Source organism: Monodelphis domestica, chromosome 1 (assembly GCF_027887165.1).
Source record: "Monodelphis domestica isolate mMonDom1 chromosome 1, mMonDom1.pri, whole genome shotgun sequence".
Classification (NCBI taxonomy): domain Eukaryota; kingdom Metazoa; phylum Chordata; class Mammalia; order Didelphimorphia; family Didelphidae; genus Monodelphis; species Monodelphis domestica.
The window spans coordinates 672,073,641-672,099,538 of NC_077227.1; the positions used below are offsets into that span (position 1 = coordinate 672,073,641).

The following is a 25,898-nucleotide window of genomic DNA, read 5'->3' on the forward strand; positions in this document are numbered from 1 at the left end:
TCAAAAGATATAATCTAACCAGAAGGTGAGAACTAAAGAGTGGTGAGAATTAAGAATGGGCAGTCCTGGAAAAAAGCATCAACTGTGATTTGTAGATGTGAATATTTAGGAGAGGTGACATAAAAGAAAATTCTCTTTAAAAGGAGGCTAAAATTCAGTTAGGAGTGGAATTTTGTTTGAACTCAGTTCAGTGGAGGACTGGAATCCAGCTTGGAGATGGTCTCGTGGTGAGTGATAAGACTGACTCCCTTTCCTTTAGACTCAGGAAGGCCACCTTGGCTAAGGCCTTTAACTACTGCCTGGCTCAGCCTGAACCAGAGCAGTTTAAATTATTCTCTCTCTCTCTCTCTCTCTCTCTCTCTCTCTCTCTCTCTCTCTCTCTCTCTCTCTCTCTCTCTCTCTCTCTCTCTCTCTCTCTCTCTCTCTCTCTCTCTTCTCTCTCTCCCCCTTAATTCCTTCTCTCTATATTAATTAAATATCCATAATTCCCATCTGACTTGGGTATTTTATTATTTGGGAATCATCCCTTGTGACCAATTATTTAGAATTTAAGTCAAAATGCCAAAAATCCTTACACTTGGAGCTGGAAGGACCTGAGGTCAAAGACATTTCCTAGCTGTGTGACTGCAGGGAAGTCACTCAAACCCAATTTGCTTAGCCCTTGCCTTTTTGTCTTAAAGAATTGTTATGAGGACAGAAGGGAGGGTTAAAAAATGTCTTGACTTATTCATGAATTTGATTTAAGTGAGGCAGAGTTGGGTAATGTTGTTGGCCTTGCTTTCTTTTCTGGATGGTGAGGTCCAGAGGCAAGACAAAAGTCAAGAGGACTGGTGACAGGTTAGAATGCAGTAACTGACAGGATAGAAGTGAGGGACAATTAGGAGTAATTTAGAAAGATGAGGGCAGAATATTCCCTAGGCAACTTTGAGCTCCTTGAGGGTGAGAGAGTGACATTCTTTTTCTTTGTATTCCTAGCACCTAGCCTGGTGCCTTTTTTGATGTGGTGGTTAAAAAACAAAAACAAAAACCCCAAAATCTTATTTTCTTTCTTAATAACAACTCTTAAGATAGAAGGGCAAGATCTAGGTAAACGGGGTTAAGTGATTTGCCCAGCTGTTGCACTATCCATTGTGCCACCAAGTTGCCTCTAGCTGGGTGCCCTTGTACACTGACAGAAAGGAAGCACTTTCTAAATCTTTCCATCATCCATTTATTCATCCATTCATTCAACCTCCCTCCCTCTTTTTCTCCCTCCCTTCCTAACAGTGGGTAACCCTGTGTTTGCAGAGAGCAGCCCTCACACAGATAGATCTGGCCAGCGACCCTACAACTGAGGCAATCCCATGTGTGATGTTCTACTCTGGCATGTATATAAACACCTGCTGGTGTTTATTTCTTTTTTCAAGGATGATAAAAAACTTGGCAGAAGTATGGATTCATTCACAAATAGACTTTGACAGTCTGTCATAAACACTCATTTATGAGTGTTTTCTTTGGCTAATTCTTTTTGGCTAACCATCCCTAGCTTTGTGGTATTCAACTTTTACTCATCTCCTGTAAGTTTGAAGACCATTTTCCCAGTTCCTTCTTAGAGGGCTAACTCTGGAACGCAAGGTTTCATAAAGAATAGAGCATCAGAAGATCTCATTCAATTTCCAGTTGTCAGTCCACTATGTGATCTCAAGGAAAGTCATGCTAGGTCTCTGAGTTTCAGTTTTTTCATCTAGAAAATGGTCTCTGAAGTCCTTCCAGCTCCAATATTCTATGACCCTAGCTAGAAGGGAAATTAGTACCTCTTTTGACAGTTTAGTAAAATTTATATAATTTCTCTAAGGCAATACTAATACTTTAATGAGCCAGGGACAGTACTAGGGTATCCATATGTGGTGTTTCCATCTTATGTTTGATCAGCTTGGTGCAAGAGATAGCTATTAAGCACCTACTATAAGGGGCAGGAGCTAGGTGGCATGGCAGATAAGAATGATAGGCATAGAATACGAAAGATGCATTTTCCTGAGTTCAAATCTGGATTCAGAAAATTACTAGTAATGTGATCCTGGGCAAGTCACTTATCCCTCTTTGTATCAATTTCTACATCTGAAAAATGAACCGGAGAAGGAAATGGCAAACTATTCCAGGATCTTTGCCAAGAAAACCTCAAATGGGCTGGAAGAGTTGGATGTAACTGAAATGACTGAATAATAATTTTAGACCATGGGGGCACAAAGAAGTACCTGGGTAAATCTTTTTACTTGCCTGCCTCAGTTTCCTTAACTATAAAATGGGGATACAAATAGTACCTGGTTTTGTTTATTTTTTACTGTTGCAAGGATAAATTAAATAATATTTATAAAATGCTTACTTAGCCAACTTTGAAATGTCAGATGAAAAGAAAACAGAGGAACAGCATGAATTTGAAGTTAAGAGAATGAAGGGTGTGTGTTGTAGAGCTAAAGCATAAGCTACACAAGATAGTAAAGGAAGAATTAGATAGAAGGGCTAGGCCTAGTTTGACCCCAATTATAGTTTTTTTTTTAGCATATTTACATCTTTACTTTTAAAAAATATTTTAAATTTAACTATTTAGAATTTATTTATATATAATATATAATATAATTATTTATTATTAATTTAATACAAATTTAAAGTTTTAAAAGATATTCTATTTTCCCATTTATATGTGATAATTTCCCACACATTTTCTGATTAAGATATGAATTGTTTAGTCACTTTTCAGTTGTGCCTGACTCTAATTAGTGACCCCATTTGGGTTTTTCTTGGCAAAGATATGGGAGTGGTTTGCCATTTCCTTCTCTAACTCATTTAATAACAGATGAGGAAACTGAGGCAAAAGGGGTTAAATGACTTGGCCAGAGTCACAGAGCTAGCATCTGAAGCCAGATTCAAATCCAGGAAGATGAGTCTCCCTGACTCCAGTCCCAGTGTTTCATTCACCATGCCACCCATCGGTATATGAGCCAGAATGGATCATGAAGCGGGAGGAGATGAACAAAAAGATGAGGAGGCTGGGGAGGAAGGAAGGGAGGGCGGTTTAACGGAACATGAACAAAGTGCAGATGTTGCTTCAGGGTATGGGGTGGAGGACTCCCAGGAACACAAAAGACAAGCAGTGATCTGGAGGATTTTGCAGAGTGGGCTTTCCCTCATGCCCTGACTCTGCCTGAACTCCTCAAAGGTCTTCTCCCATACTCAGAATGCTTTTGGTGGGACCCCTGCAGCTGAGAAAGCTTTGAAGAAGCAGAAAACCTGTCTCCCTGAGGCCTCATAATTCATAAAACTTGTTTCTCACAAAGGAAAAAAAAAGAATGAAAACAAGTTATTCAGATGCTAAAAGCTGCTTGTGGGCTGTTCAGTGGTTCCCACCTGGCTATTAACAAGACTGGGAGAACGTGTTTTACTGAAATTGAGCCCAAAGAGTGGGGAGAACAGATCTAGGGACCCTGGAAATGAAAACTGAGAACTAGGGCATGGGGAAATTGCAACAGAGGGCCAGTTGTAAGAGGCTTTTTTTCTGAAGCTCTACCAGCTGTAGAGATGATGAAAGGGGAAGTAAATGGTGGTGGTGGGGTGGGGGTGGGGGTTGGGTCTGCCTTTTAGCCTCCCCTTTAATGATTCATGTTGTAATGATCATATGACTGCTATCACTTCAGAAGTTTTAACAAACTTATTGCTGTATTGATAATAGGAACAGTAACAGCTTGCATGTATATTTACAAAGTACTTTAAAAATATCTTACAAATTGCTTTCCATTTCCTAGAAGGGAAGGAAGAAAGATGATTTGGATCTTATAATTTCTGAAAATATATGTTGAAAATTGTTATTACACATAATTGGTAAAATAACATATCTTTGAATTTAAAAAATGAGTTAATTTAAAAAAAATAACCTTATTTTATCTTCATAACATACCTACCCTGGGAGGTAGATATTATTATAATAATTTCATTATTGTAATTTTGAATCCAAGAAGACTATGGTTCCAGTCCCATCTCAGACACCTATTAGTTCTCTGGCCTCTGTTTTCTCAAGGATTGGGCTTTTTAACCTCTTAAGATCCCTTCCAACTCTAAATCTATGAGGCTTTGAGTGAGGAAGACCTGAGTTCAAATTCTATCTCCAGTCCTTCTTAGCTGAGTGACAATGGGTGACAACCTCAGAAAAGTTTCCTCATCTATAAAATGGGGATTATATCTTCTGTACTATCCAACTCATAAGTTGGGTGAACCAACACTTTATGGTTCAAATGAGAGAATATATGTAAATGGACATTAAAGACCTGTAGAGATGTCACTTATTACTGATGTGCTGAGGCATCCCAAGGCTTTCCAGTGGGCACCAAAGGGAAAGAGGATACATTTAATGAACTGAAGAACATTCTCGTGTCACCTTCCATCATAAGAGATTCAGATCTACATAAATAGCTCATCCATCCCATTGCCAGGGGGAGAATCCTCTTCCAAGTATTCAACACTTCCTTTTCTATTGTGTCCTGGTGGGTTCTTTGGCAGGGAATTTGATAAGAAAAGAATTATTCCATTTGAAGATAGGAACAGTTTTGGCACATTGAAGGCTTGGGGGAACCATCTTGGACATAAGAGGTGTATCACACTAGTCAGAAGACCTTGGGGGGTACTATTAGGCTCTGGACCCAAAGGGCATTATTTTTGAGTAGGTTCAACCTACCAGCTCCCTCTGTTCGGTTGATTTAAGTGAGATTGCAAGAGCCTGGAAAAGGTGCAACTGAGGGAGGGTGAAGGGATCAGGAATGAGTAGGAATATGCAAGTCCAGCAGAAAGAGATCTTGGAGATCAGAGAAAATAGGAACTGCTACTTGTCCAGTTTAAGGCTGCTCCTAAAACTCCTTACATTCTGGCCAAGCACTTTTAAAAATGTAAAATTTAAAGTAACCCATACCTTTCGTCTTAGAATCAATACTTTGTATTGGATGTTTCCGAGGCAAAAGATTGGCAATGGGGGGTAAGTGACTTGCCCACGGTCACACAGCTAAGAAGTGTCTGAGGTCAGATTTGAAACCAAGACTTCCTAGTTGTGCCACCCCCTCCCCCTTTATGTTAATAGTAATAGCTGGCATTTCAATAGCATTTTAGAGTTTCCATAGCATTTTTCATTTGGTCCTCATAACACTGTGAGGAAGGTGCTATTATTATTATTCCCATGATACAGGAGGAAACCGAGGCTGCAAAGAGTTTAGGTGGCATGGCTAGGTCTCAGGAAGCTAATAAGTTTGTCTAATATGGAATATGAATTCTTTCTTAATTAAATTCCAGTGATCCACTGTACTGCCTAATTATCTGTTAGCATGTCAGTAGGACTCTGAGGGGCAGCTGGATGACTCAGTGGATTGAGAACCAGGTCTAAAGATGGGAGGTCTTAGGTTCAAATCTGACCTTAGATACTTCCTAGCTATGTGACCCTGGGCAAGTCACTTAACTCCCATCACCTAGCCTTTACCACTCTTCTGCCTTAGAACCAGTACACAGTATTGATTCTAAGATGGAAGGTAAGGTTTAAAAAAAAAATAGGACTCTGAGAGAGGAAAGAAGAATACTGAGAGACAGAAAGATAAAGAGAGATGAGGTGGGGGGGAGAGAGAGAGAAAGAGAGAGGGAGACAGAGATGGAGAAGAGAGAGAAAAAAAGGCAGGGAAGGAAAGAGACAGAGAAGGGAGGGAGAAAGAGAGAAAGAGAGACAGAGACAGAGAGAGAGAGGGAGACAGAGATGGAGAAGAGAGAAAGAAAGGCAGGGAAGGAGAGAAAGAGACAGAGGAGGGAGAGAGAGAGAGAAAGAGAGAGAGAGAGAGAGGAAGAGAAAGAAAGAGCAAGAGGGGAGAAAGAGAGATGGAAAGGTACATGTGTGAATTTAATATAAATTATACCCCCTTATTCTGTTTGAAAATCCATCCTAGGTTGATATTAGCCCCACCCTTTGACTGCACAGATATGTTATAGGAGGATGCCAGAGGTCTGAGTGACCACCTGGTGTCCTGACATATGGGCAGAAGTCCATGTGTGACAGGTGGCATGTCCAGAAATCAAGACATGAATCTCCCTCCCCCCCCCCACCCCTTCTCTGGAGCACTTAACATTTGGCACAAACTGGCTTGAGTTGATGCAGCCATGCTGCTTGGTGCTCAAGCCAGGGAATTGGGGAAGAGGTTTTAAGGTGCAGCCAAGTCATCATGGAATCTCTCTCTCTCTCCCTCCTCTTTATTGACAAATAATTATACAATAATACATGGACTCTGGAGAATTTTTATCATAACACAGAAAAAAGAAAGATGGAGAGAGTCAGAGAAAATGAAAGATAGCATCACTGATCTGTAAAGAACATTCAGGAAAAAAAAAAGCCAAGATGCTCAGGTCCTGATTCTTCAGCTACTGTTGAGACTTTGGGCAAAGTGTCTCTTATAGGAACAGCAACTAAGTGACCTTTATTTCTCTTACAACGATGGGACCTGTTTCCACAGAAAACCAGGCTACTCTCATATATCTGTTCTAGACAGCAAATAATCCACTGTGGCTGCTCATTCAATATTTAATAACATAAGAGGTGAATTCAATTTTTTTCAGTCTTTGGTAAATCACCCGGGCATTAAATGGCCAGACTCAGATGCTCCTAAGAAAGCTAAAGCATACTGCACAATGGGAAACCACAGAGATAGGCAAGATAGCTAGGGTAAAAACAAGAGGGGGATAAGTTATTGAGCTAGGCACAGCCCTTAAAAGGAAATGGAGGGTGCCTCCCAACCTGGAAATGGTTTCCTGCCTATCTCCTTCTGTAGCAAAAAGTCTATGGGGTTGGGGAAGGAAAGTATACAATGGTCAGAGTTGAGGTTAGTATGCATGGCGAATATAAGAAGAGCTGATATTTATGGAGTGCTTTAAGGTTTACCAAGAATATACATGTGTGTGCACGTACACACACATTGAAAAAACTCTTACTGTGTATTGGTTCCAAGACAGAAGAGTGGTTGGTAAGGGCTAGACAATGAGGGAGTGACTTTCCCAGGGTCACATAGCTAGGATGGGTCTGAGGTCAGATTTGAACCTAAGTCTGGCTCTCAATCCACTGAGCCACCTAGTTGCCCCACCACTTACACTTTTTTTCATTCAAGAAAAACTAAGGCATTTTATATATAAAATATAGTTTTTCTTGCCTATAAAATGCATATAATAATACATGTAACACCTGGCTTACAGAGTTTTTAGGGGAGTTGAATGAAAAAAAGTGTAAGTGGTGGGGCAGCTAGGTGGCTCAGTGGATATATATATATATATATGCATATATATATATATATATATATAGAGAGAGAGAGAGAGAGAGTGAGAGAGAGAGAGAGAGACAGAGAGAGAGAGAGAGACAGAGAGAGAGTGAGAGAGAGAGAGAGAGAGACAGAGAGAGAGAGAGAGACAGAGAGAGAGTGAGAGAGAGAGAGAGAGAGACAGAGAGAGAGACAGAGAGAGAGAGACAGAGAGAGAGAGAGAGAGAGAGAGAGAGTGACAGAGAGAGAGAGTGACAGAGACAGAGAGAGAGAGAGAGAGAGAGAGAGAGAGAGAGAGAGAGAGAGAGAGAGAGAGGTTGCCTGGCCCATAGTCTCATGACTAGTGTCAGAGATAGGGTTCAAATCCAAGTCTCTTCTGATACCCTGACATTCTTTCTACTCTGCCAAGCTGCTTATATAAAGGGGTACTTCAAAGAGATAATGGACAAAAAGACTTGTACAAAAATATTCATAGCTGCGCTCTTTGTGGTGGCTAAAAATTGGAAAATGAGGGGATGCCCATCAATTGGGGAATGGCTGAACAAATTGTGGTATATGTTGGTGATGGAATACTATTGTGCTCAAAGGAATAATAAAGTGGAGGATTTCCATGTGAACTGGAACAACCTCCAGGAAGTGATGCAGAGCGAGAGGAGCAGAACCAGGAGAACATTGTACACAGAGACAAACACACTGTGGTATAATCGAATATAATGGACTTCTCCATTAGTGGTGGTGTAATGTCCCTGCACAATCTGCAGGGATCAAGGAGAAAAAAACACTATCCAAAAGCAGAGGACAAACTGAGGGAATAGAAACACCGAGGAAAAGCAACTGCCTGACTACAATGGCTGAGGGGACATGACAGAGGAAAGACTCGGAGCGAACACTCTGATGCAAATACTAACAACATGGCAATGGGTTCAAGTCAAGAACACATATGATACCAGTGGAATCATGCGTCGGCCACGGGGGGTGGGAGGGAGGAAAAGAAAATGATCTTTGTCTTTAATGAAAAATGCATGGAAATGAACAAATAAAATACTATAAAATTAAAAAAAAAAATATAAAGGGTTACTTGTAGGTCAGCCCCAAGAGGGAGCTGGAATTTTGGGGGGGGTCTGGAAAAAGCTAGTGACTAATAAGAAAAAGATCAATAATATGCCAGTCTAATATCCTCCCCCAATCTGCACCATTATCACTGGGATTATCCTTATCAAACCTGTGCCATGTTGGTTCTTCTACTCCTTAGGGAACAAGAGCCAATGAGCAACCTTGGAGCACTCCACAGAGCACACAGATAGTTCAGAAGAATGTGCCGATGCTTACCTGGCCTGCCAGGTTGAAATAAGAGTGGTTGGTCATGTTGACAGGTGTGGTGCTGCTGGTCTGGGCTTTGTAATTCACAGTTAACTGCCCCCCATCGAGTGTGTACGTGACCCAAACTTTCAACTCGCCAGGGTAGCCTTCCTCACCATCTGGACTGATCTGGGAGAATTGAATGCCATTTGGTAACACCTGAGGGGTCCAAAGGACCTGGAGGAAGATATAGTTAGAATAAACCACAAACCAAAACACAAAAGTAAATTTCCACGTGAAATATTTAAGGATATCTAACCTCAGAAATATAAAAATGGTTACACCAGCTATCTTAATTTTTTCAAGGATAGTATTTATTTTTTTTAATTAAAATTTTTTAAAAAAATCTTTGTTGTTTAGATTTAATATGGAATGTGAAAAAAGTCTTTTTTATCTCCTTGCAAAACAGTATGCAATATACCATTTCTTCTTCCCCTTCTGAGCTCTTGAATTAAAAAAAAACAAACCCAAAACTTTCTTTTTATAATTTTCTCTTAGAGCCTTGCTCTGGTAAATATCACAGTATCATGTTCTGGCCTAATACTAAAGTAATTGATTTAACAAATGGTGGCTGGAGCCTGGCATGGCTATCTTGGGATTTGGTTAAAAAATAAAAATCTCTCTGAGATCTTCTACAAATAGGAACAGAAAATAAAGGCTAAGCTTGTTATAGTTTGGAATTAGGAAACTTTTCTGGGCCTCAAGTTTCCTCATCTATAAAATGAGGGAATTGGGCTAGATGTCCTCTAATCTAGCTAGAAATCTGATTCTATGAAATCTCTCTCTGTAGCTCCCATAGATGCTCTGAATTCTATCTTCCGGGAGAAAGCGTCATAAATCCCATTCCTTTTAGCAACTCTTTAAATATTGGAAAATAATTATACTGTTTATCTTAACCCCCAATATCCTCTTCTTCAGGTTAAAGCACTGGCTTTGAAGTCAGAGGACCAGGGTTCAAATTCCACCAGAGAGAGATTTAAGGAACTCCTCCACACTGTGTGTAAAACAGGAGTTAAGATAAAGAGGGGAAGGCTGGACAAAACTGCCTCTAGAATGGTACGATGGAAATTTTTTATTATATCTTATTTTTGAACCCTGACTTTCTATCTTAGTAACAACTCTAAGACAGAAGGGCAAAGGCTAGGCAAAGGGAGTTTAAGTGATTTGCTCAGGGTGACAGAGCTAGGAAATAGCATATTTGAACCAAGGTCCTACCAATTCTAAGCCTGGTGCTCTATCCACTGAGCCACCTCACTGCCCTGTGCTGGTAAATGTTTAACAACCAACTTCCAAGGCTATTTAAATTCAAAAAGAAAGAAAATGTACATGAGGCACATTTTAAAATTAACCTGCATTATTAACATTTTCTCTCTCACTTTCTCAAGTCTAGACAATCAATAGAACAATAAATCAAGCCCTGGTTTGTAGTGCTTGCACATTTCAGAGGCATAAATATCAGAACTGAAAATCTTTACAATCTGTAGAACTAGTTAGAGCTGGCTCCAGCACACCCCTGCTTCGGAATCTTCTTAGTTCATTCAATTAGTCCTTACAAAGCATGAATCACAAAACCCTTCATGATCCTGGCTGCCCTCCAGCTTCATTAATGTCCTTCCAAAATGATAGCATCCAGCACTGAACAATAACTCCTGAGGCAGCCTGCCCAGGGTAGAGTGAGGCAGCGAAGTATTCTGTGGATTAGAGTGCTGGGCTTACCCACTGAGTCTCAGGAAGATCTGAGTTCCAAGTTCCTTTGAATAGGAGTAGTAAATCTTTTAACTTCTGTTTGTCTCAGTTTTCTCCTCTGTAAAAAGGGGATAATAATAGCACCTCCCTCTCAGGGTTGTGGTGAGGATCAAAGGAGATAATAATTATTTAGCACATAGCACATTGCCAGGCTCTTTCCTTCCCTTAGACTCAATACTGAGTATTGGTTCCAAGGTAAAAGAGCAAAAATAAGGCTGGGCAATGGAGGTTAAGTGACCTGCCCAAAATCACATAATTAGGAAGTATCTGAGGACAGATTTGAACCCAGGACCTCTCCATCTCCACGTCTGGCTTTCTTATCCACTGAGTCACCGAGCTTCTCCAAAGAATGATAAATAGAATGTTTAGGGCAAGATATCCCTGTAAGGGTACCTAGCCTTTATTTCCTCCACCAAATGATTTCTAAAAACAAGATGGCCTCAGATACTTCCAAGTTGTAGGACCTGGGGCAAGTCACTTAACTCCCATTGCTTAGCCCTTTCTGCTCTTTTGTCTTGTAACCAAAACACAGTTGATTCTAAGATGGAAGGGAGAGGTTTAAAAATAAAAACAAACAATAGAAAGAGGGTTCTCCTAGCCAAAAAAAAAAAAAAAAGGTCAGCGTCTTTACATCACTAGACCATTACAATTATTGTGTATTATTGGTTTTGTTGTCTGTCATGGCCACAAACATTTCTGGGACGTTTATATGCTCAAGTCTTCCTACAACATTTCTGATTCTGATAAGCTTCTAAGAATTAGACTTTCGGGGGCAGCTGGGTAGCTCAGTGGATTAAGAGCCAGGCCTAGAGACGGGAGGTCCTAGGTTCAAATCTGGCCTCAGACACTTCCTAGCTGTGTGACCCTGGGCAAGTCACTTGACCCCCATTGCCTAGCCCTTACCACTCTTCTGCCTTGGAGCCAAAACACAGTATTGACTCCAAGATGGAAGGTAAGGGTTTTAATAAAAAAAAAAAAAAGAATTAGACTTTCTAATTCCAAAGGACCCAGGATGAAAAATGCTATCCACTTCCAGAGAAAACACTGATTGTCTGAATGTAGATTGAAACATATTATTTTTCACTTTGTTTTCTTTGGGGTTTTTGTGTATTTGTTTGATATGAGTCTTCTTCCACAACATGACCCATGTGGAAATCTTTTGCATGATTGCACATGCAGAACCTAGATCAAACTGTTTACCCTCTCAGGGAAGGGAGAGGAGAGGGGGAGGGAAAGAACTCAAAACACCAAAATTTGGTAAACAAATGTTAAAAATCGCTATTAAATATAATCGGAAAAGATTTTATTATTATATTTAAATGATTTTTAATAAAAGAGTTAATCTTTCATTAATTTTAAAAAATAGAAAAATGTACTCCGAAATGAGTACTCAAGTATCAGTATCCTGATTTTTTAAAAAATCCTGAGTAGATGGATGAGGGTGTCACTTGAGCAATGAATTATGGAAACGGAGAATACATGAACAGAGTTCAGTGCCGAAATGCAGTATGCATTTGTAATAAGTTAATCTGACCCATAATTAATGTTATGCATAATCATCACTGTGATGCATGGCAACTAAGCATAAATGACAAGTAGGCCACACAAATGACTGTAATTAATAAGACTTTTCAACAGACCAACTAAGCATTGGGGAGTCAGCTGAGGGGGAGGAATGAACTGGGTGTTTGAGAATCCTGGTCTATCATTCAGTAGGCAACAAAGCCAGTCAGGAGAGGCTGGGCACTGAGGTATCCATTATTCAGGTTTAGGGTGAGACAGCCTTCTCCCCTCTGTAGTGGGACTATTGCCCATTAAGGAGGTAATGAAAGAAGGAAGGAAGGGTTAAGGGAGAGAAGAAGGAAGGGAGAAATGGAAGGAGGGAAAAAGAGAGGAAGAGAGGGAGGGAGAAAGGGAAGATGGAAGGGAGGGAGGGAGGAAGGAAAGAAGGAAAGAATGAAGGAAGGAAGGAGGAAAGGATTAAAGGAAAGAAAGAAAGAAGGAAGGGAGGTCAGGCAGGGCAGCTTGAGTCCCACAAGCAGATGAGGGAATTGGTGGAAGAGGGTCAAGCAGAGCACTGTTTTTCTTAGATATTTTATCTTATTTTTTCCCAATTGCATATAAAAACAATTCTTACCACATTTTTTAAAAAATTGAGTCTCAAATTCCCCCCTATAAATTTGACATATGTAATCATGTAAAACATTTTTCCACATTAATCCATTTGTGGAAGTAAATTTGATTAAAAAATTAAGAAAGCAAGTGAAAAAAGTTTGCTTTGGTCTGGATTCAGACTCTATCAGTCCTTCCCCTGGAAGCAGATGGCATTTTTATCATGAGTCCTTAGGGACTGTTTTGTATTGCCAAGAATAGCTAAGTTATCCACGGGTGTTCATCATATAACATTGCTGTTATTTTGTACAACGTTCTCCTGGTTCAAGCAGAGCCATTATTAACTCTTCTTTCTAGCCCTGAAAAGGGTTAGGGGAAAGGAAAGGTCATGGTTCCTAGAATTTTCAAAGCCTTTATTGCTTTTCTATTTCCTAGGGCAGGCTTTATACATGGGAGTAAATGGAATGCTGTGATGTTTAAAAAAAAATGCTATCCATTCCTCCCTACCACAGTTTGAAATCTTTACCAAATGGAGATTAATTTTGGTTCATGGGACTATAGACAGAAACTGGAAGGAATCTCAAGAGATTAAAACCCAATCCCTACATTTTACAGATGAGGAAACTGAGACCTGGGTCAATGGAGTGACTTGTTCAAGGTCACACAGGGAGTAAGATTCAAACTTATTCCCCAACTCTAAATCCAGTAGTCTTGACACTGTAGTAGCATGTGGAAGGGTTAAGGCCAGGCTATCATTCATACTTTAACTATGAATTTAAATAATTAATCAGTTTGCTTTTCTAATGCTTGGCTGAAATTCACTGAGAAAACAGACAATTTTAAGAGAAGCTACAGTGAGGGGCAAATAGGTGGCTAAGTGGTAAAAGTGCTAGGTCTAGATGTGAGAGGATCTGGGTCCAATATTTTGTGGCTATATGACTGGGCAAGTCACTTAACCTCCATTTATCTAGTCTTTGCCTTATCTTAAGAGTTGTTACTAAAACAGAAAGGGTTAAAAAAATAAAAATACAAAGAGAAGCTACAGTTAATTTTGGATCATAGGATAGCTGGGGCCAAGCAGGCTTATGAAAGAGTTAGTGGAAGTTAGGAAGAAAATAAAGGCTTACAGAGTTCATTTTTTCCAATTTTGACTATGACCAACCCTCCTCTTTTTCCTTCTCTCGGAGATCCAGTAGCTAGGAGGTATGGTGACTTGGAGTAAAGAAGATGGGGGTGGGCAGTGGGTTTCAAATCCAGCCTCAGATACTAACAATAGGATCTTGGGCAAGTCATTTTATCTGCCTCAAGTTCCTGTGTCTATAAAATTGGATTAATAATAGCACCTCCCTCTAAAGGCTGTTTAGAGGAATTTTCCAGAACACTTGCAAGAAGCAAGGAGAAGCAGGAGAAGCAAAGGTAGCACCTAAGACCTTGCCCTACCCCCGGCCCCCATCTTCTCTTTCTTCCACTCCCTCCCCTAACATCCCAACCAAACAGAGCTGTCCTCTTTCATGGTCCTGACTATAGAAAATGGTGAAGGCAACAACTTCTTATGATGTTTTGGGAGTGAAACCCAATGCCTCCCAGGAAGAACTAAAAAAGGCATATAGAAAACTAGCCTCCATTGGAAAACCAAAGCCACCACCAGAACCACCCTCTTTTATGGCTTGTTTTCCACCTTTGTCCTATAAGTCTCTCTTCTTTGCATCAGAGAAATCTGTTTGAACTTTTCTCCTTCATTTGGATGATTTTTGGAGAAAGTGGAAGAATGCAAAGGGAACAGGGAGGTAAAAATGTTGTTCATCAGTTGTAGGTGACCTTAGAAAATCTATATAATGGTGCAACAAGAAAACTGGCTTTGCAAAAGAACGTAATTTGTGATAAGGGTGGTAAGAAAGGGGCTGTAGAATGCTGTCCCAACTGTAGAGGTACTGGAATGCAAATAAGAATTCATCAGATAGGACCTGGAATGGTTCAGCACATTCAATCAGTTTGCATGGAATATCTAGGGCATGGGGAATGAATCAGTCCTAAAGACAGATGTAAAAGTTGTAATGGAAGGAAAGTTGTTGGAGAGAAAAAAATTCTGGAGGTTCATATTGACAAAGGCATGAAAGATGGTCAGAAGATAACATTTCAAGGTGAAGATGACCAGGATCATTGTTTTGGATCAGAAGGACAATCTTATATTTAGACGTCGGGGTGAGGACCTTTTCATGTGTACGGATATCCAGCTGGTTGAAGCATTGTGTGGTTTTCATAAACCAAATTCAACCCTTGATATTAGAACAACTTCTCATCCTGGTCTGATTGTCAAACATGGAAGCTATCTAATATGTACTGAATGAAGGCATGCCTATTTATTGATGACCTTACGAGAAAGGAATTCTAATAATTGAATTTAAGGCAAACTTCCCACAGAATGGCTTTCTTTCATCAGAGAAGCTATCTTTATTGAAAAAGATACTACCTGAAAGAAAGAAAGTAGAGGTGACTGAAGAAATGGATCAGGTAGAACTGGTGGACTTTGACCCATCTCAAGAAAGAAGGCACCATTACAATGGGGAAACTTATGAGGATGATGAGCATCATCCCAGAGGTCCCGTTCAGTGTCAAATCTCTTAATGGGGGGGACCCGTAAATAATCTTCACTGTCACATTGGTTTTTGTATGCAATAGTGAATGAGTGAAGGACTACAATCATCTTAACACATTTGCTATTAGCTATTGTTTTTGTAATATTCAACTAAAATAGCTGTGTTTCAAAAAATTAATCAAATCAGTAATATTAAAAAAATAAAGGCTATTTAGAGGATTGAATGAGGATATTTATAAAGTGCGTTGTGAACTTAAAGGCACTATATAAATGCTAGCTATCATCATCATCATTATTATTATTACATCCAATCTCTTCATGGGACTAGCAAAAAGAATCCCATCTTTGCTCCCTTGGAACCAAGAGAGGTTCTTCTTCCCCCTTCTTCCCTTATACTGTCCATCTTGTGCAGTGAGTTGGCTTCCCCCTGAGATGTGGGAGTCTAGGATGGTATAGAGTGAACAGAAGGCATGGGGGGAAGGAGCTCCGTTTATGATAAGTACAGTGAACCACAAACACAGTTTAGCGAGAACTCAATCAAGGACCCTCCAGTTTACCTTGTCAAATCCTTTAAATCCTCCATGTAGACTATTGGGTTCTTTGTTAATAGCCAACTTGTATTCCTTCCCATCTATAGCGAATGTCCCTTTGGCAATTCGGTTAGCCACTCGTCCAACTACTGCTCCAAAGTATGGATGCTTTTTGAGATACCCTGCAAAACAAACATAGTCATTCCTTTAATTTGCTAAACAAGAACACGAGTAATAATTCCTGCCTACTGTTTATTTTTGAAGGCTGCTTTAAGGATTAAATGATAGATTGTTAGTGACTTTGATCAACTTGTGTATAACCCTGGGTAAGTCACTTAACCCTTCTTTGCCTCAGTTTCCCCATTTGTAAAATGAGCTGGAAAAGGAAATGGCAAACTCCTCCAGTATATTTGCCAAGAAAACTCCAATTGGGGTCATGGAAAGTGGAATACAACTGAAAAAAATGACTGAACTGAAAACATTGGTTAGTTGTATTTCTCATGATGACATGTATTATTTTGTAACTCTGCAAAGCAGCCTTGAAACTAAAATGTTTCTCCTTCTTGTAGTATAATCCAAGGAGAGGCACTCAATTCCAAGGAACAACTCTATGCAAGTGTTGAGTTTAGACATTTAGAGCACAAAGAGAGAGAAGACCCAGTTTCTGTTCATGAGAAAGAAGTCTACCATCTAGCTGGGGTAAAAAAGATACTACTTACCTCTAGAAAGCATAAGGGAGGGGCAGCTGGACTGAGAGCCAGGCCTAAAGAAGGGAGGTCCTGGGTTCAAATCTGACCTCAGATACTTTCCAGCTGTGTGACCCTGGCCAAGTCACTTAACCCCCATTGCCTAGCCCTTACCACTCTTCTGCCTTGGAACCAGTACACAGTATTGATTCCAAGATGGAAGGTAAGGGTTTAAAAAAAAAAGAAATACGGATGGGCACAAATGATATTGTTAGAAGCAACCAAGTATGCATCACCCTAGTCTGAGACAAGAAATTGAAGACCTCAAAAATAGATTGTGTTTTCAACATTGCTTCCCATCTAAGATGAGGATGACAAGAGGAGGGAGTTTTTGAGAAGTGAACAACTGATTTAGGAAAATGAGGAATAAGAACATGCTTAGAATTTCTAGACTTTAGCTCAAAATACTAGAAAAACCAGAAACCTGGCCAGAGATGAAGTATACCTAAAAAGGACTGGTAAAAGTATATCTGAGGGGCAGCTAGGTAGCTTAGTGGATTAAGATTCAGGCCTAGAGACAAGAAGTCCTGGGTTCAAATATGGCTTCAGACACACTTCCTGGCTGTGAGACCCTGGGCAAGTCATCTAACCCCCATTACCCAGACTTTACTGTTCTCTTCTGCCTTGGAACAATTGGTTAAACATAGTATTGATTCTAAGACAGAAAATATGGATTAAAAAAATTATGTTTGCTGAATGTTGAAACTATGATAATAAAAAAGAATTTTAAATAGGAAAGGAGGAAGAACACCATGTAGGTTTACAACTATTCACAAAGCTAGATACCAAAGACAGCAGCTTCAAACATGGAAGAATAACAGTCAGATTCTCTAGAAATTCACAGAAGACAAAATCTAAAAAAGGATTCAGTAATAAAACCCTTGGTCTCAGATATTCCCTACATTCCAGCACAAAGTAGAAGTTAACAAAAGCAAGGTGACCTAGTAAGGGGGAAAATCAGACATAGGTATCTTTGAGGCTTAGATGCAGAGGGACTTCAAAGGCCAACTTGAATTTTTAAAAAGATGTGTACCGAAGACAGAAACAAGGGCAAGTAAAAGCAGATAAATATATAAATGTGATAAGATCCCATAAAAATAGTGTCAGGAACCCTAAAGTTCAAATTGAGATTAGCACAGTGCCTGGTACATATTAGGTCCTTAATATTTATTGATTATTGAAATCGAGGACGGGGTATCTAAGTAGCACATTGGATAGAGAGCACCTGACCTGGAATCAGAAGTACCTGGGTTCAAATTTGGTCTCAGATATTTTTTGTCTGTGTGATCCTGGGCAAGTCACTTAACCCCAACTGCATAGTCCTTACAGCTCTTCTGCCTTAGAACTGATACTTTAGATAAGGTAAAAGTTAAAAAAAGAAAAAGAAATTGAGCTGAGGAAAGTTTTAAAAAAGGGGAAGGTTGGTTTCTTTTAACTGTTTTGAGGGAAAAAGCAGGATGATCAAAGAAAGGTTAGGATTGCTGCTTGGCATGGATATAATGATAAAAGATCCTGATGCCTGAGAAAAGCCGAGCTTTCAACTCTTAGTCTGTTCTTTATTGCAAAGGAGAATGATCTTTGGATTGAAAAAGATAATTAAAATGACTAATAAGGAATTGAAACTGAAGGTAAGAAGGAAGACAGAGAAAGTTCAACTTGCTAGGCTCAGATTAATTACATTTGCTCATCAAATATGGCATCAGACACACTTCCTAGCTGAATAATCCTGGGTAAGTCACAACCTTCATTTGCCTTAGTTTCCTCATCTGAATAATGAACAGGAAAAGGAAATGATGAACTACTCCAGTATCTGCCAAGAATACCCCAAACAGCATCACAGAGTCAGACATGACTGAACAATAAGAGGTACCATGCTAGGCATTGGGAACACAGAAACAAAAGTCCCTGACCTCAAGGTGTTGACCTCAAGGGAGACTGCATATACAAATATGGTATGTCCTAAAAGCCCACATAGCCAAGTATCTAAGGTCATATCTGAACTCAGGAAGGAGCCTTCCTAACTCTAGGTCCAGTAAGTGCTGGGGGAGAGGATAGTTATCTACTGTGCCACCTAGCTGCCTTGGCACATAGTAGGTACTTAATACTAAAAGGATTAGGTGTCAATTGATGCAAAATATAATTTTACCTTGGAATAAAAATTTTAAGCCTGTTATTTCTTATTTTCTTTGCCTGTCAGATAAAAAAAAAAGATGCACTGGTTCTTTGAGATGATCTTAAAATGCTTATTGATTGATTGACTGATAGAAGTAACTTGCCACGGTCACAAAGTAGTTAAGTTGGAGGGCTAATATTTAAATCCTGGTTTCTGATTCTAAATTCTGTCTAAAATCTCAGCTTCTGAAAGCAGTATTTTCTAGACTCTAACATTCTTTGACTCCAGAGGGTTTCTTCTGGCTGGGAAAAATAGGGAGAGACAGCAGAGGATTCATGTCCAAGATTAGCAATCTATCACTTATCAATAAATCTATGAGCATTTATTAATTACCTATATGTGTTTGGTCTTAGAGATAAAACACACAAAAATGAACATTTCTGTTCCAGAAGGCTTAAAATCATTTCATTTATTCCCTTGGCGAGTAGGAGTAGATGGCACTGGTTCAATAATACATACGTTGGGCTAAAGACTGCAAAAAAGTGGGCAGCAGGCAGAAGGCTGTGAACTGACACCTTTGGCAAAAAGATCTAAAGAAGGGGCAGCTAGATGGCACAATGGATAGTTCACAATGCCTGGAGTCAGGAGGACCTGAGTTCTATTTTAGCCTCAAACATTCTCAAACTGTGTGTCTCTGGGCATCACTTAATCATGACTGCTTATCCTTTGCTGATCTTCTGCCTTAGAATTGATACTAAGACAAAACATACAGATGAAAAAATACTAATAATAGTAATATCTTAAAGAGGGGAAGAGGTGATGGTCTGCAAAATTGGACAAGTTCATTTAAACACCTAGAGGTGGGAATACAGAAACATAGCAAGCATTTCATGCAAGTCATCAATGGAAGAAAGTGCCCTTTCCCAACAGCTGCATGCCACCCTGGCTCCCATCTTATTTATCTGTGATATCCTCCCTCCCTTAAGTAGCTGGGAGTCCAAGCAGTCTATACTTGGAGGACATATTTCAAATATGAAACAGTTGCCATCCCTTTCATCTGCATGAGAGGTACAGAGTTAACCAGTCCAGTCACTAAAAACCAACTGTTACCAGCTTCCTCTTGTGAAAATCCTCTGAACAAAGGGGATTGGTACCACAAGGAAAAATGTGGCTAAAATGACATGTTGGGAAAGAAACCCAAGAAAGGTGAGTACTTGTGGCTTGCTTACGTGCCCTAAGAGAAACCCTGGTGCTGATGGAGAGGGGGGTCAGTTTTCAAAATATAAAAAGCAGCAAAATGATTTCACACAGGACTCTGCTGACACTTTTCTGGGCTATAACTAAAAGGACATTTAGATTATCTCCTCGGCATGTTATAGAGGATGAGCCTCATTTTCCAGGAGACATCTGAATCACTGTGCCCTCATCTGTCACCTCAGTCATAGTAACTTATTTCATCTATCTGTAAAATTGGGAGATAGCTCACATTCAGTCTAAAGGGTTAGAAGTTGGGTGAATAGACATTCTCAGCTGTTCCTTATGGTATGTGAAGACCATTTTTAGGATTTCATTATGTCTAGGTAACCATTTCCTCTTTCAAGTCTTACAACTGAAACTTGCTTAGTACAAGTTAATAATAAATGAGAATCCAGAAATAGAACAGTTTGGGGTTTCTAGATTCCATGTTGGCAGATGGAACCCATGTAATCTTGGAGGTCCTCCCAGTCCTTGATATTCTATGGTGAATATCTCTAGTTATTCTGCTGACCCTCAGGAATCACAATAAAATAAAAGATTATGAGAAAGAATATAAGAAGGAAAAAGGAATAACCCCAGAGTTCTACACTGGAAAAGGTCAGAATGTAGAACTTTTCCATTGTGAAAGTTCATGGGGAAAGTCAGTGATAAAACTTTTCCTCCTAGGAGCATTTTCAGTTATTGAGTCATACAGACTATTTAAAATATTTATTTCTGCCCTCAGACACTTCCTAGCTGTGTGACCCTGGGCAAGTCACTTGATCCCCATTGCCTAGTACTTAGAGCTTATATGTGATATTGATTCTTATCTATATAATCAATTTCATGTTATAACAAATTTCCACATGAGCTTTCCTAAGTTATATAATCAAACTTATCTCCCTCCCTCCCTTTACTTCCCCCCCTCCTGGTGCTGGCAGGTGATTCAAGCAGGGTTATACAAATCTTATCATGCAAAACATTTCCATATTGTTCTTTTTTGTGAGCAATCTTATATAACCAAAACCCCCAAACCAAAACCCAAATAAACAGTTGAAAAATTATGTACTTTCATCTGCATTTCTCTTCCAACAGTTCTTTTTCTGGAGGTGGATAACATTCTTTGCCATAAGTCCCTCAGAATTGACCTGGATCATTGTATTGCCTTTCATGGCTAACTTTATCACAGTTGATCATTTCACAATGTGACTGTTACTATGTACCAAGTTCTCTTGATTCTACTTATTTCATTCTACATCAGTTCACATAGGTTTTTCCAGTTCTTTTGGGAATCATCCTATTCATCATTTCTTACACACGGTAGTATTCCATCATGGTCCTATAACACAATTTGTTCAGCCATTCCCCAAATGATGGACATTCCTTCAATTTCCAATTTTTTGCCACCACAAAAATGGCTGCTATAAATATTTTTGTACAAGTGGGTCCTTCCCCTCCCCCCCCTTTTTTTTATCTCTCCAGTATACAGACCTAGTAGTAGTATTGCTGGATCAAAGGTTATGCATTATTTTATAGCCCTTTGGGCATAATTCCAAATTGCCCTCATGGTATTGATTCTAAAATGGAAGGTAGGGGTTTAAAAATAAAATAAAATGTTTATCTAGGTGCTCGGGTTGATATTGACACGGCTTTAAAAAAAATTGAACTGTATAATTTAATATAGTATAATTTAATTTCCTTTTTATTTAAAGGCTAGGAGTGAAGAGGGAGGTAGGAAGAGGGGAATTTCTAAAGGAGTAGAATTTGAAAACCAATTCCTGAATACCAGTCCTAAAACATTCAACAATCGTAATGGATTATGAGTGGATTATGAGTGGAGTCTCTCTTATGAAGGAATATTTCTATTCAGAGTCTTGTGTGAAATGTCTCCAATTCTTCCTGACAGTCCCTATGGCCGACTGTTAACCAGAACTGTATTAAGATTTGGTGCAGTAGGTAGCTCTCCCAAGCTGAAGGTCCCAAGTTAGATAGATCCTTGGAAGGAGGGTGTGATATGCTGGGAGAGGCTTCTGGAGACTAGAAGAGTCATTTGACATCTTACAGTCTATTGTGAGTCTGAGATCAGTGAAGTAGGACTTTCCCTCAGGGAGGTACTTTCATGTGACAAGGTCAAACGTGGGGTTCACCAGATCCCACTTGGCCAAAAGTTTGGGGTTTCTAGATTCCATGTTGACACATCCCTTCTCTCTTTGACAAATGAAGAAGCTAAGGCTGAGACTCCAAGAAATTGGCTTGCCTCCAGCTATCACATTGTGACAATGGATGCCCATTTAGAATATCCAAGACAAATTTTAACTTTGAGTTATGCCATGCTGAAGGTACATAAAAATGGGCAGTTAGGTGTCACAGTGGTGTCCAAGACCTGAGTTCAAATCCAGCCCCAGACACTGGCTGGGCAAATGTGGGCAAATTGTTTGACCTTTTTCTGCCTTAGTTTTCTTATCTGCAAAATGAGGATAATACCCAGGGTTGTTGGAAGAAACAAATGAAATAATATTTTTAAAGTATTCAACTTTAATAAAATAAAATAAACACTAGATATTATCACCTGGATTTCTATTCTGGAAATTAGGCATATAAAACACAAGATCCAACCTTAACTGTATCAACTAAGGGTGCTGAATAATGTTTTGTTGAACTTGAAAAAACACAGAACTATTAAATAGTCAGAAAAACCACTTCTTTAAGGAGAGGGGTTCGTTAATTTTCTCTCCACACAGGGTTGCTTGCCACAAACCCACACAGAACCCCGAGTCTCTGGCTACCCTGGCCACTGACCCCTGGGGACGCCAAACATGTGTGACTGATTGTTCCAAAGAATAAAAGAAATTGGGGGATTTATATACCTATATATATATATATTTTTTTTTTAATTTATTGAGGAATGGGGAGTATAGTTGATTGTCTCTATAATGGCAACCAGGAAAATGAGGAGTCCAGGACAGGATTATCAGGGAGAGGCAGATGCTTTACAATGGACACACAAAGGGAGAAACTACCAGGACAAAAGGAGGATACTTCACATCTGATTAAAAGACTGCAAACTCCACCTAAAATTCTTTAAGGTCTATTGTTAATCCAAACTTGTGAAGTTGAGCTTTCCCTCAGGGAGGAATTCTCATGTGACAAGGTCACACACTGATACAAACTTGGGGTTCTTAAGATCTCAAGATTGGGGTTTCTAGATTCTAAGTTGACAGTTTGTATCATTGGAGTCTGGTTGTATCTCACTAGTCACCTAAGCTTTTTGTGGTTAAGATGACCTAGTTTGCAAACTGTTGAACATGCTAGGCTTTGAGAGGGGGGAAGGAGAGAGCCAGAGACAGGAGAGAAAAGGGAGAAATAAGTGAGTGAGAGAGGGAGAAAGAGAGGAGAAAATTTGGAAAATGTCTTCAAGTCTTTGGGTCAAGCTTTAAAAAAAAAAACCACCCAGATTCTTACTTTCCGATTCAATAGGAAGCAAAACCCAATCACCCATCTTTAACCCCACCCCCATCACTCAAAAGAACTCTGGGGGAAAACCCAAGGGTAAGTGGGGGTGGGGGGAAGGAAAGATTTTCTTCCCTGGGCATTTTTCCCTTTAAGGAAATTAGATGAAATGACTATAGTAACTCAAGATAAAGGAGTTTAACCACTTTTTCAAAATAAGCTGGTGCAATAGCATACCAAGTAACCTAAGAGGCAAGGGAAAACCAGAGAACATAGCAGAGGTCTCACAAGAGATTTAAAGACACCATCAATCTTTTGGGCTTCTGATTTTAGGAGGGGACAATAAAGTCTGTTTAAGAATCACAGATCAAATTCTAGGGTATCAATTTCAATTCTCATTTTACAGATGGGTGGAGAGGTCTGAAGATCCTTGCCCAACCAAGGTACACAAGTTAATAACCATCAGGGGCAGGATTTGAACCTAGGTCTTAGGATTCAAGAGCTTCTTTTTACTACAGTATTAAAATTTTTATAATAATAATAATAATTGCTAACATTTATATAGCTCTTATGTGCCAAGCACTGTGCTACATGCTTTCAATCCTCATGACAAACCTAGGAAGTAGGTGCTATTATTAGCCCCATTTTATAGATGAGGAAACTGAGGCAAACAAATTAAGTGATTTGCCAAATCACACAACTAGTAAAATATCTGAAGTCATTTTTTGAACTCAGGTCTTAGTGATTATCAGACCTTTAATTTGGGGGAGGGAGGGATATTGAGAGCTAATTAAGTTTTTTTTTTTTAAGAGCATTTACCAGGCATTTAAGAAGAGAAACCTCAAACCTTAGTGCATAGCTTATGTCCTATTTTCCACTGAGAAAATTAGAGTAATTTCATTACCAAGGGCTCCTCTCCTCCCCCCATCCAGTTTGCCCTGTTACTTTTTATTTTTTTCTAAAACTGATTGTGGTCTTCTTAGGGCACTGAGCTATTTCTAAAGGAAAAAGCAGCAGCAGTGGGTTCCAGCCAAGATGAAAGCTGGTTCTCTTTAGATTCATAGACTATGGGGCCACTAGAATAAGTTATTTGGGATGCCCAGTTCTTGCAGAGAAACTAGGAAGTATTTTTCTTGTGCCTGAAAGCTCAGGCAGCCAGTTTCCTCTAGCTAAAGTTCTTTCCACCGTGGAACTTTCCCCAGCGTTAAACAGTTCAAAGACCACTTTCAGGTTCTTTGTTTATCTCCAATTCACCCTCAAAGGGCTCTGGGCCAGTTAAGCAAGCTGAATGGTTAACTAAAAGCCTAAAGCCCATAAGTCAGTTTCCTCCAGCAAGTCATTCCCAAGCCCTGAGCAAACCACACTAGTTAGCTAAATTTATGGAAGTTAGATGGAGACTCCAAAACTAGAGGGATGAAGCCCACCCTGAATCTTTTCTAAAAGGAGTGGTCGTCAAAATAAGAGAACTGGGCATCAGGAAACTCTGGGTTCCATCCAACTCCCAATACTGGCCGAGTCACCCTGGACCAGTCCCTTGAACTATCTGGGTCTGATTTTCCTCATCTTTAAAATACAGGAGAGGGGCGACAGGAGTCCTTTCCATCTCTCTCTCGTTCTACCTAAACCCTTACCTTCTGTCTTAGAATGAATACAGTGTATTGGTCCCAAGGCAGAAGACCCATAAGGTCTAGGCAATGGGAGTTAAGTGATTTGGACAGGGTCACACCGGGAAAAAGTGTCTGAGGCCATAATTGAATCCAGGATCTCCTGTCTCTAGGCACGGCTCTCAATCCACTTCGCCACCCAGTTGCCCCTCTTCCATCTCTTATCTGACTCTTATGCTACTCCAGCGCCACGCGACCCACCTTCGAGTTCCGAAAAGCCCAGCACCACATCTGAGAATTTCCCATCCCTGTCTTTCACCTCCAAAGCGGTGATGATGCAGCCTAGGGAGATAATCTCTACCCTCAGCAGGTCTGACTGCAACTGGAACTTCTCTACCGTCCCTGCTCCATCGGGCAGGTTTCCAAACACACTCCTGGTCACTGACGCCATGGGCAGAGGGGACAGAAAACAAGCTCCAAGTCCACAACAACTAACTGCAGATCGGGTAACTTGGACACCTAGGAGCAGAAAACTTCGCACCGGGATGGCAGGCGGAGGTTCCTTTATAAGAGAGGTTAAACTCCTCCTCCTTCCCTCTGGGATTGGAGGGCCAGTCTAGGATCGCTTTAGATCTGTCCGGCTGCTGGATTTAGGATTACTTTGCAGGAAAGAGACCAGGAAACGTCTCACAAGCTTTCCTTCTTTTTCTCAACTTTTCTTGCATTGCATTTTGGGAGTGGTAGTCTTTAACAGGCGAAACTGCATTCTGGGAGTAATCTTCCTGGGCTTTTTTAACCCTTTCCAGGCAAAATTTTCCCTTAGCTCTTATGCCGAAGCCTGGGAGGGTGGAACCCTCCTACACTGTTTTCTAGACGCTCTATCCTGTTTATTGAGTGGTTGAAGAACTCGGGGCGACGTCTGGGGAAAGAGACTCTGGGGAAAGAGAAGTCTAGATCTTGGGGGAAATCCCAAATCAGAACAATATTAGTTTAACTGATGGAGAGAAGCAACCCCAGCACAGCGCACAGCTCCACCAATAAGGAATTCCATAGCAATGGGCTTTGGTGACACACGGGTTCCACAGACAACACAGGAGGAATC

General features: G+C 40.0%; 1 protein-coding gene and 1 pseudogene across 1 annotated transcript in view; one reads left to right on the forward strand and one right to left on the reverse strand.

The window, feature by feature from the left end:
- The window catches only part of GALM (galactose mutarotase), a 62,116-nt gene extending 36,583 nt beyond the window's left edge, over window positions 1-25,533 (reverse strand). The window contains exons 1-3 of the mRNA XM_001362988.4: window positions 25,058-25,533; window positions 15,675-15,829; window positions 8,634-8,840 (exon numbers count right to left, since the gene is read on the reverse strand). Coding sequence (XP_001363025.2) covers window positions 8,634-8,840; window positions 15,675-15,829; window positions 25,058-25,247 — 552 coding nt within the window. The 5' untranslated portion in view covers window positions 25,248-25,533. The remainder of the gene's footprint in view (window positions 1-8,633; window positions 8,841-15,674; window positions 15,830-25,057) is intronic.
- Window positions 14,052-15,165, forward strand: LOC103104226 (dnaJ homolog subfamily A member 1-like; annotated as a pseudogene).
- Window positions 25,534-25,898: the final 365 nt, after the last annotated feature.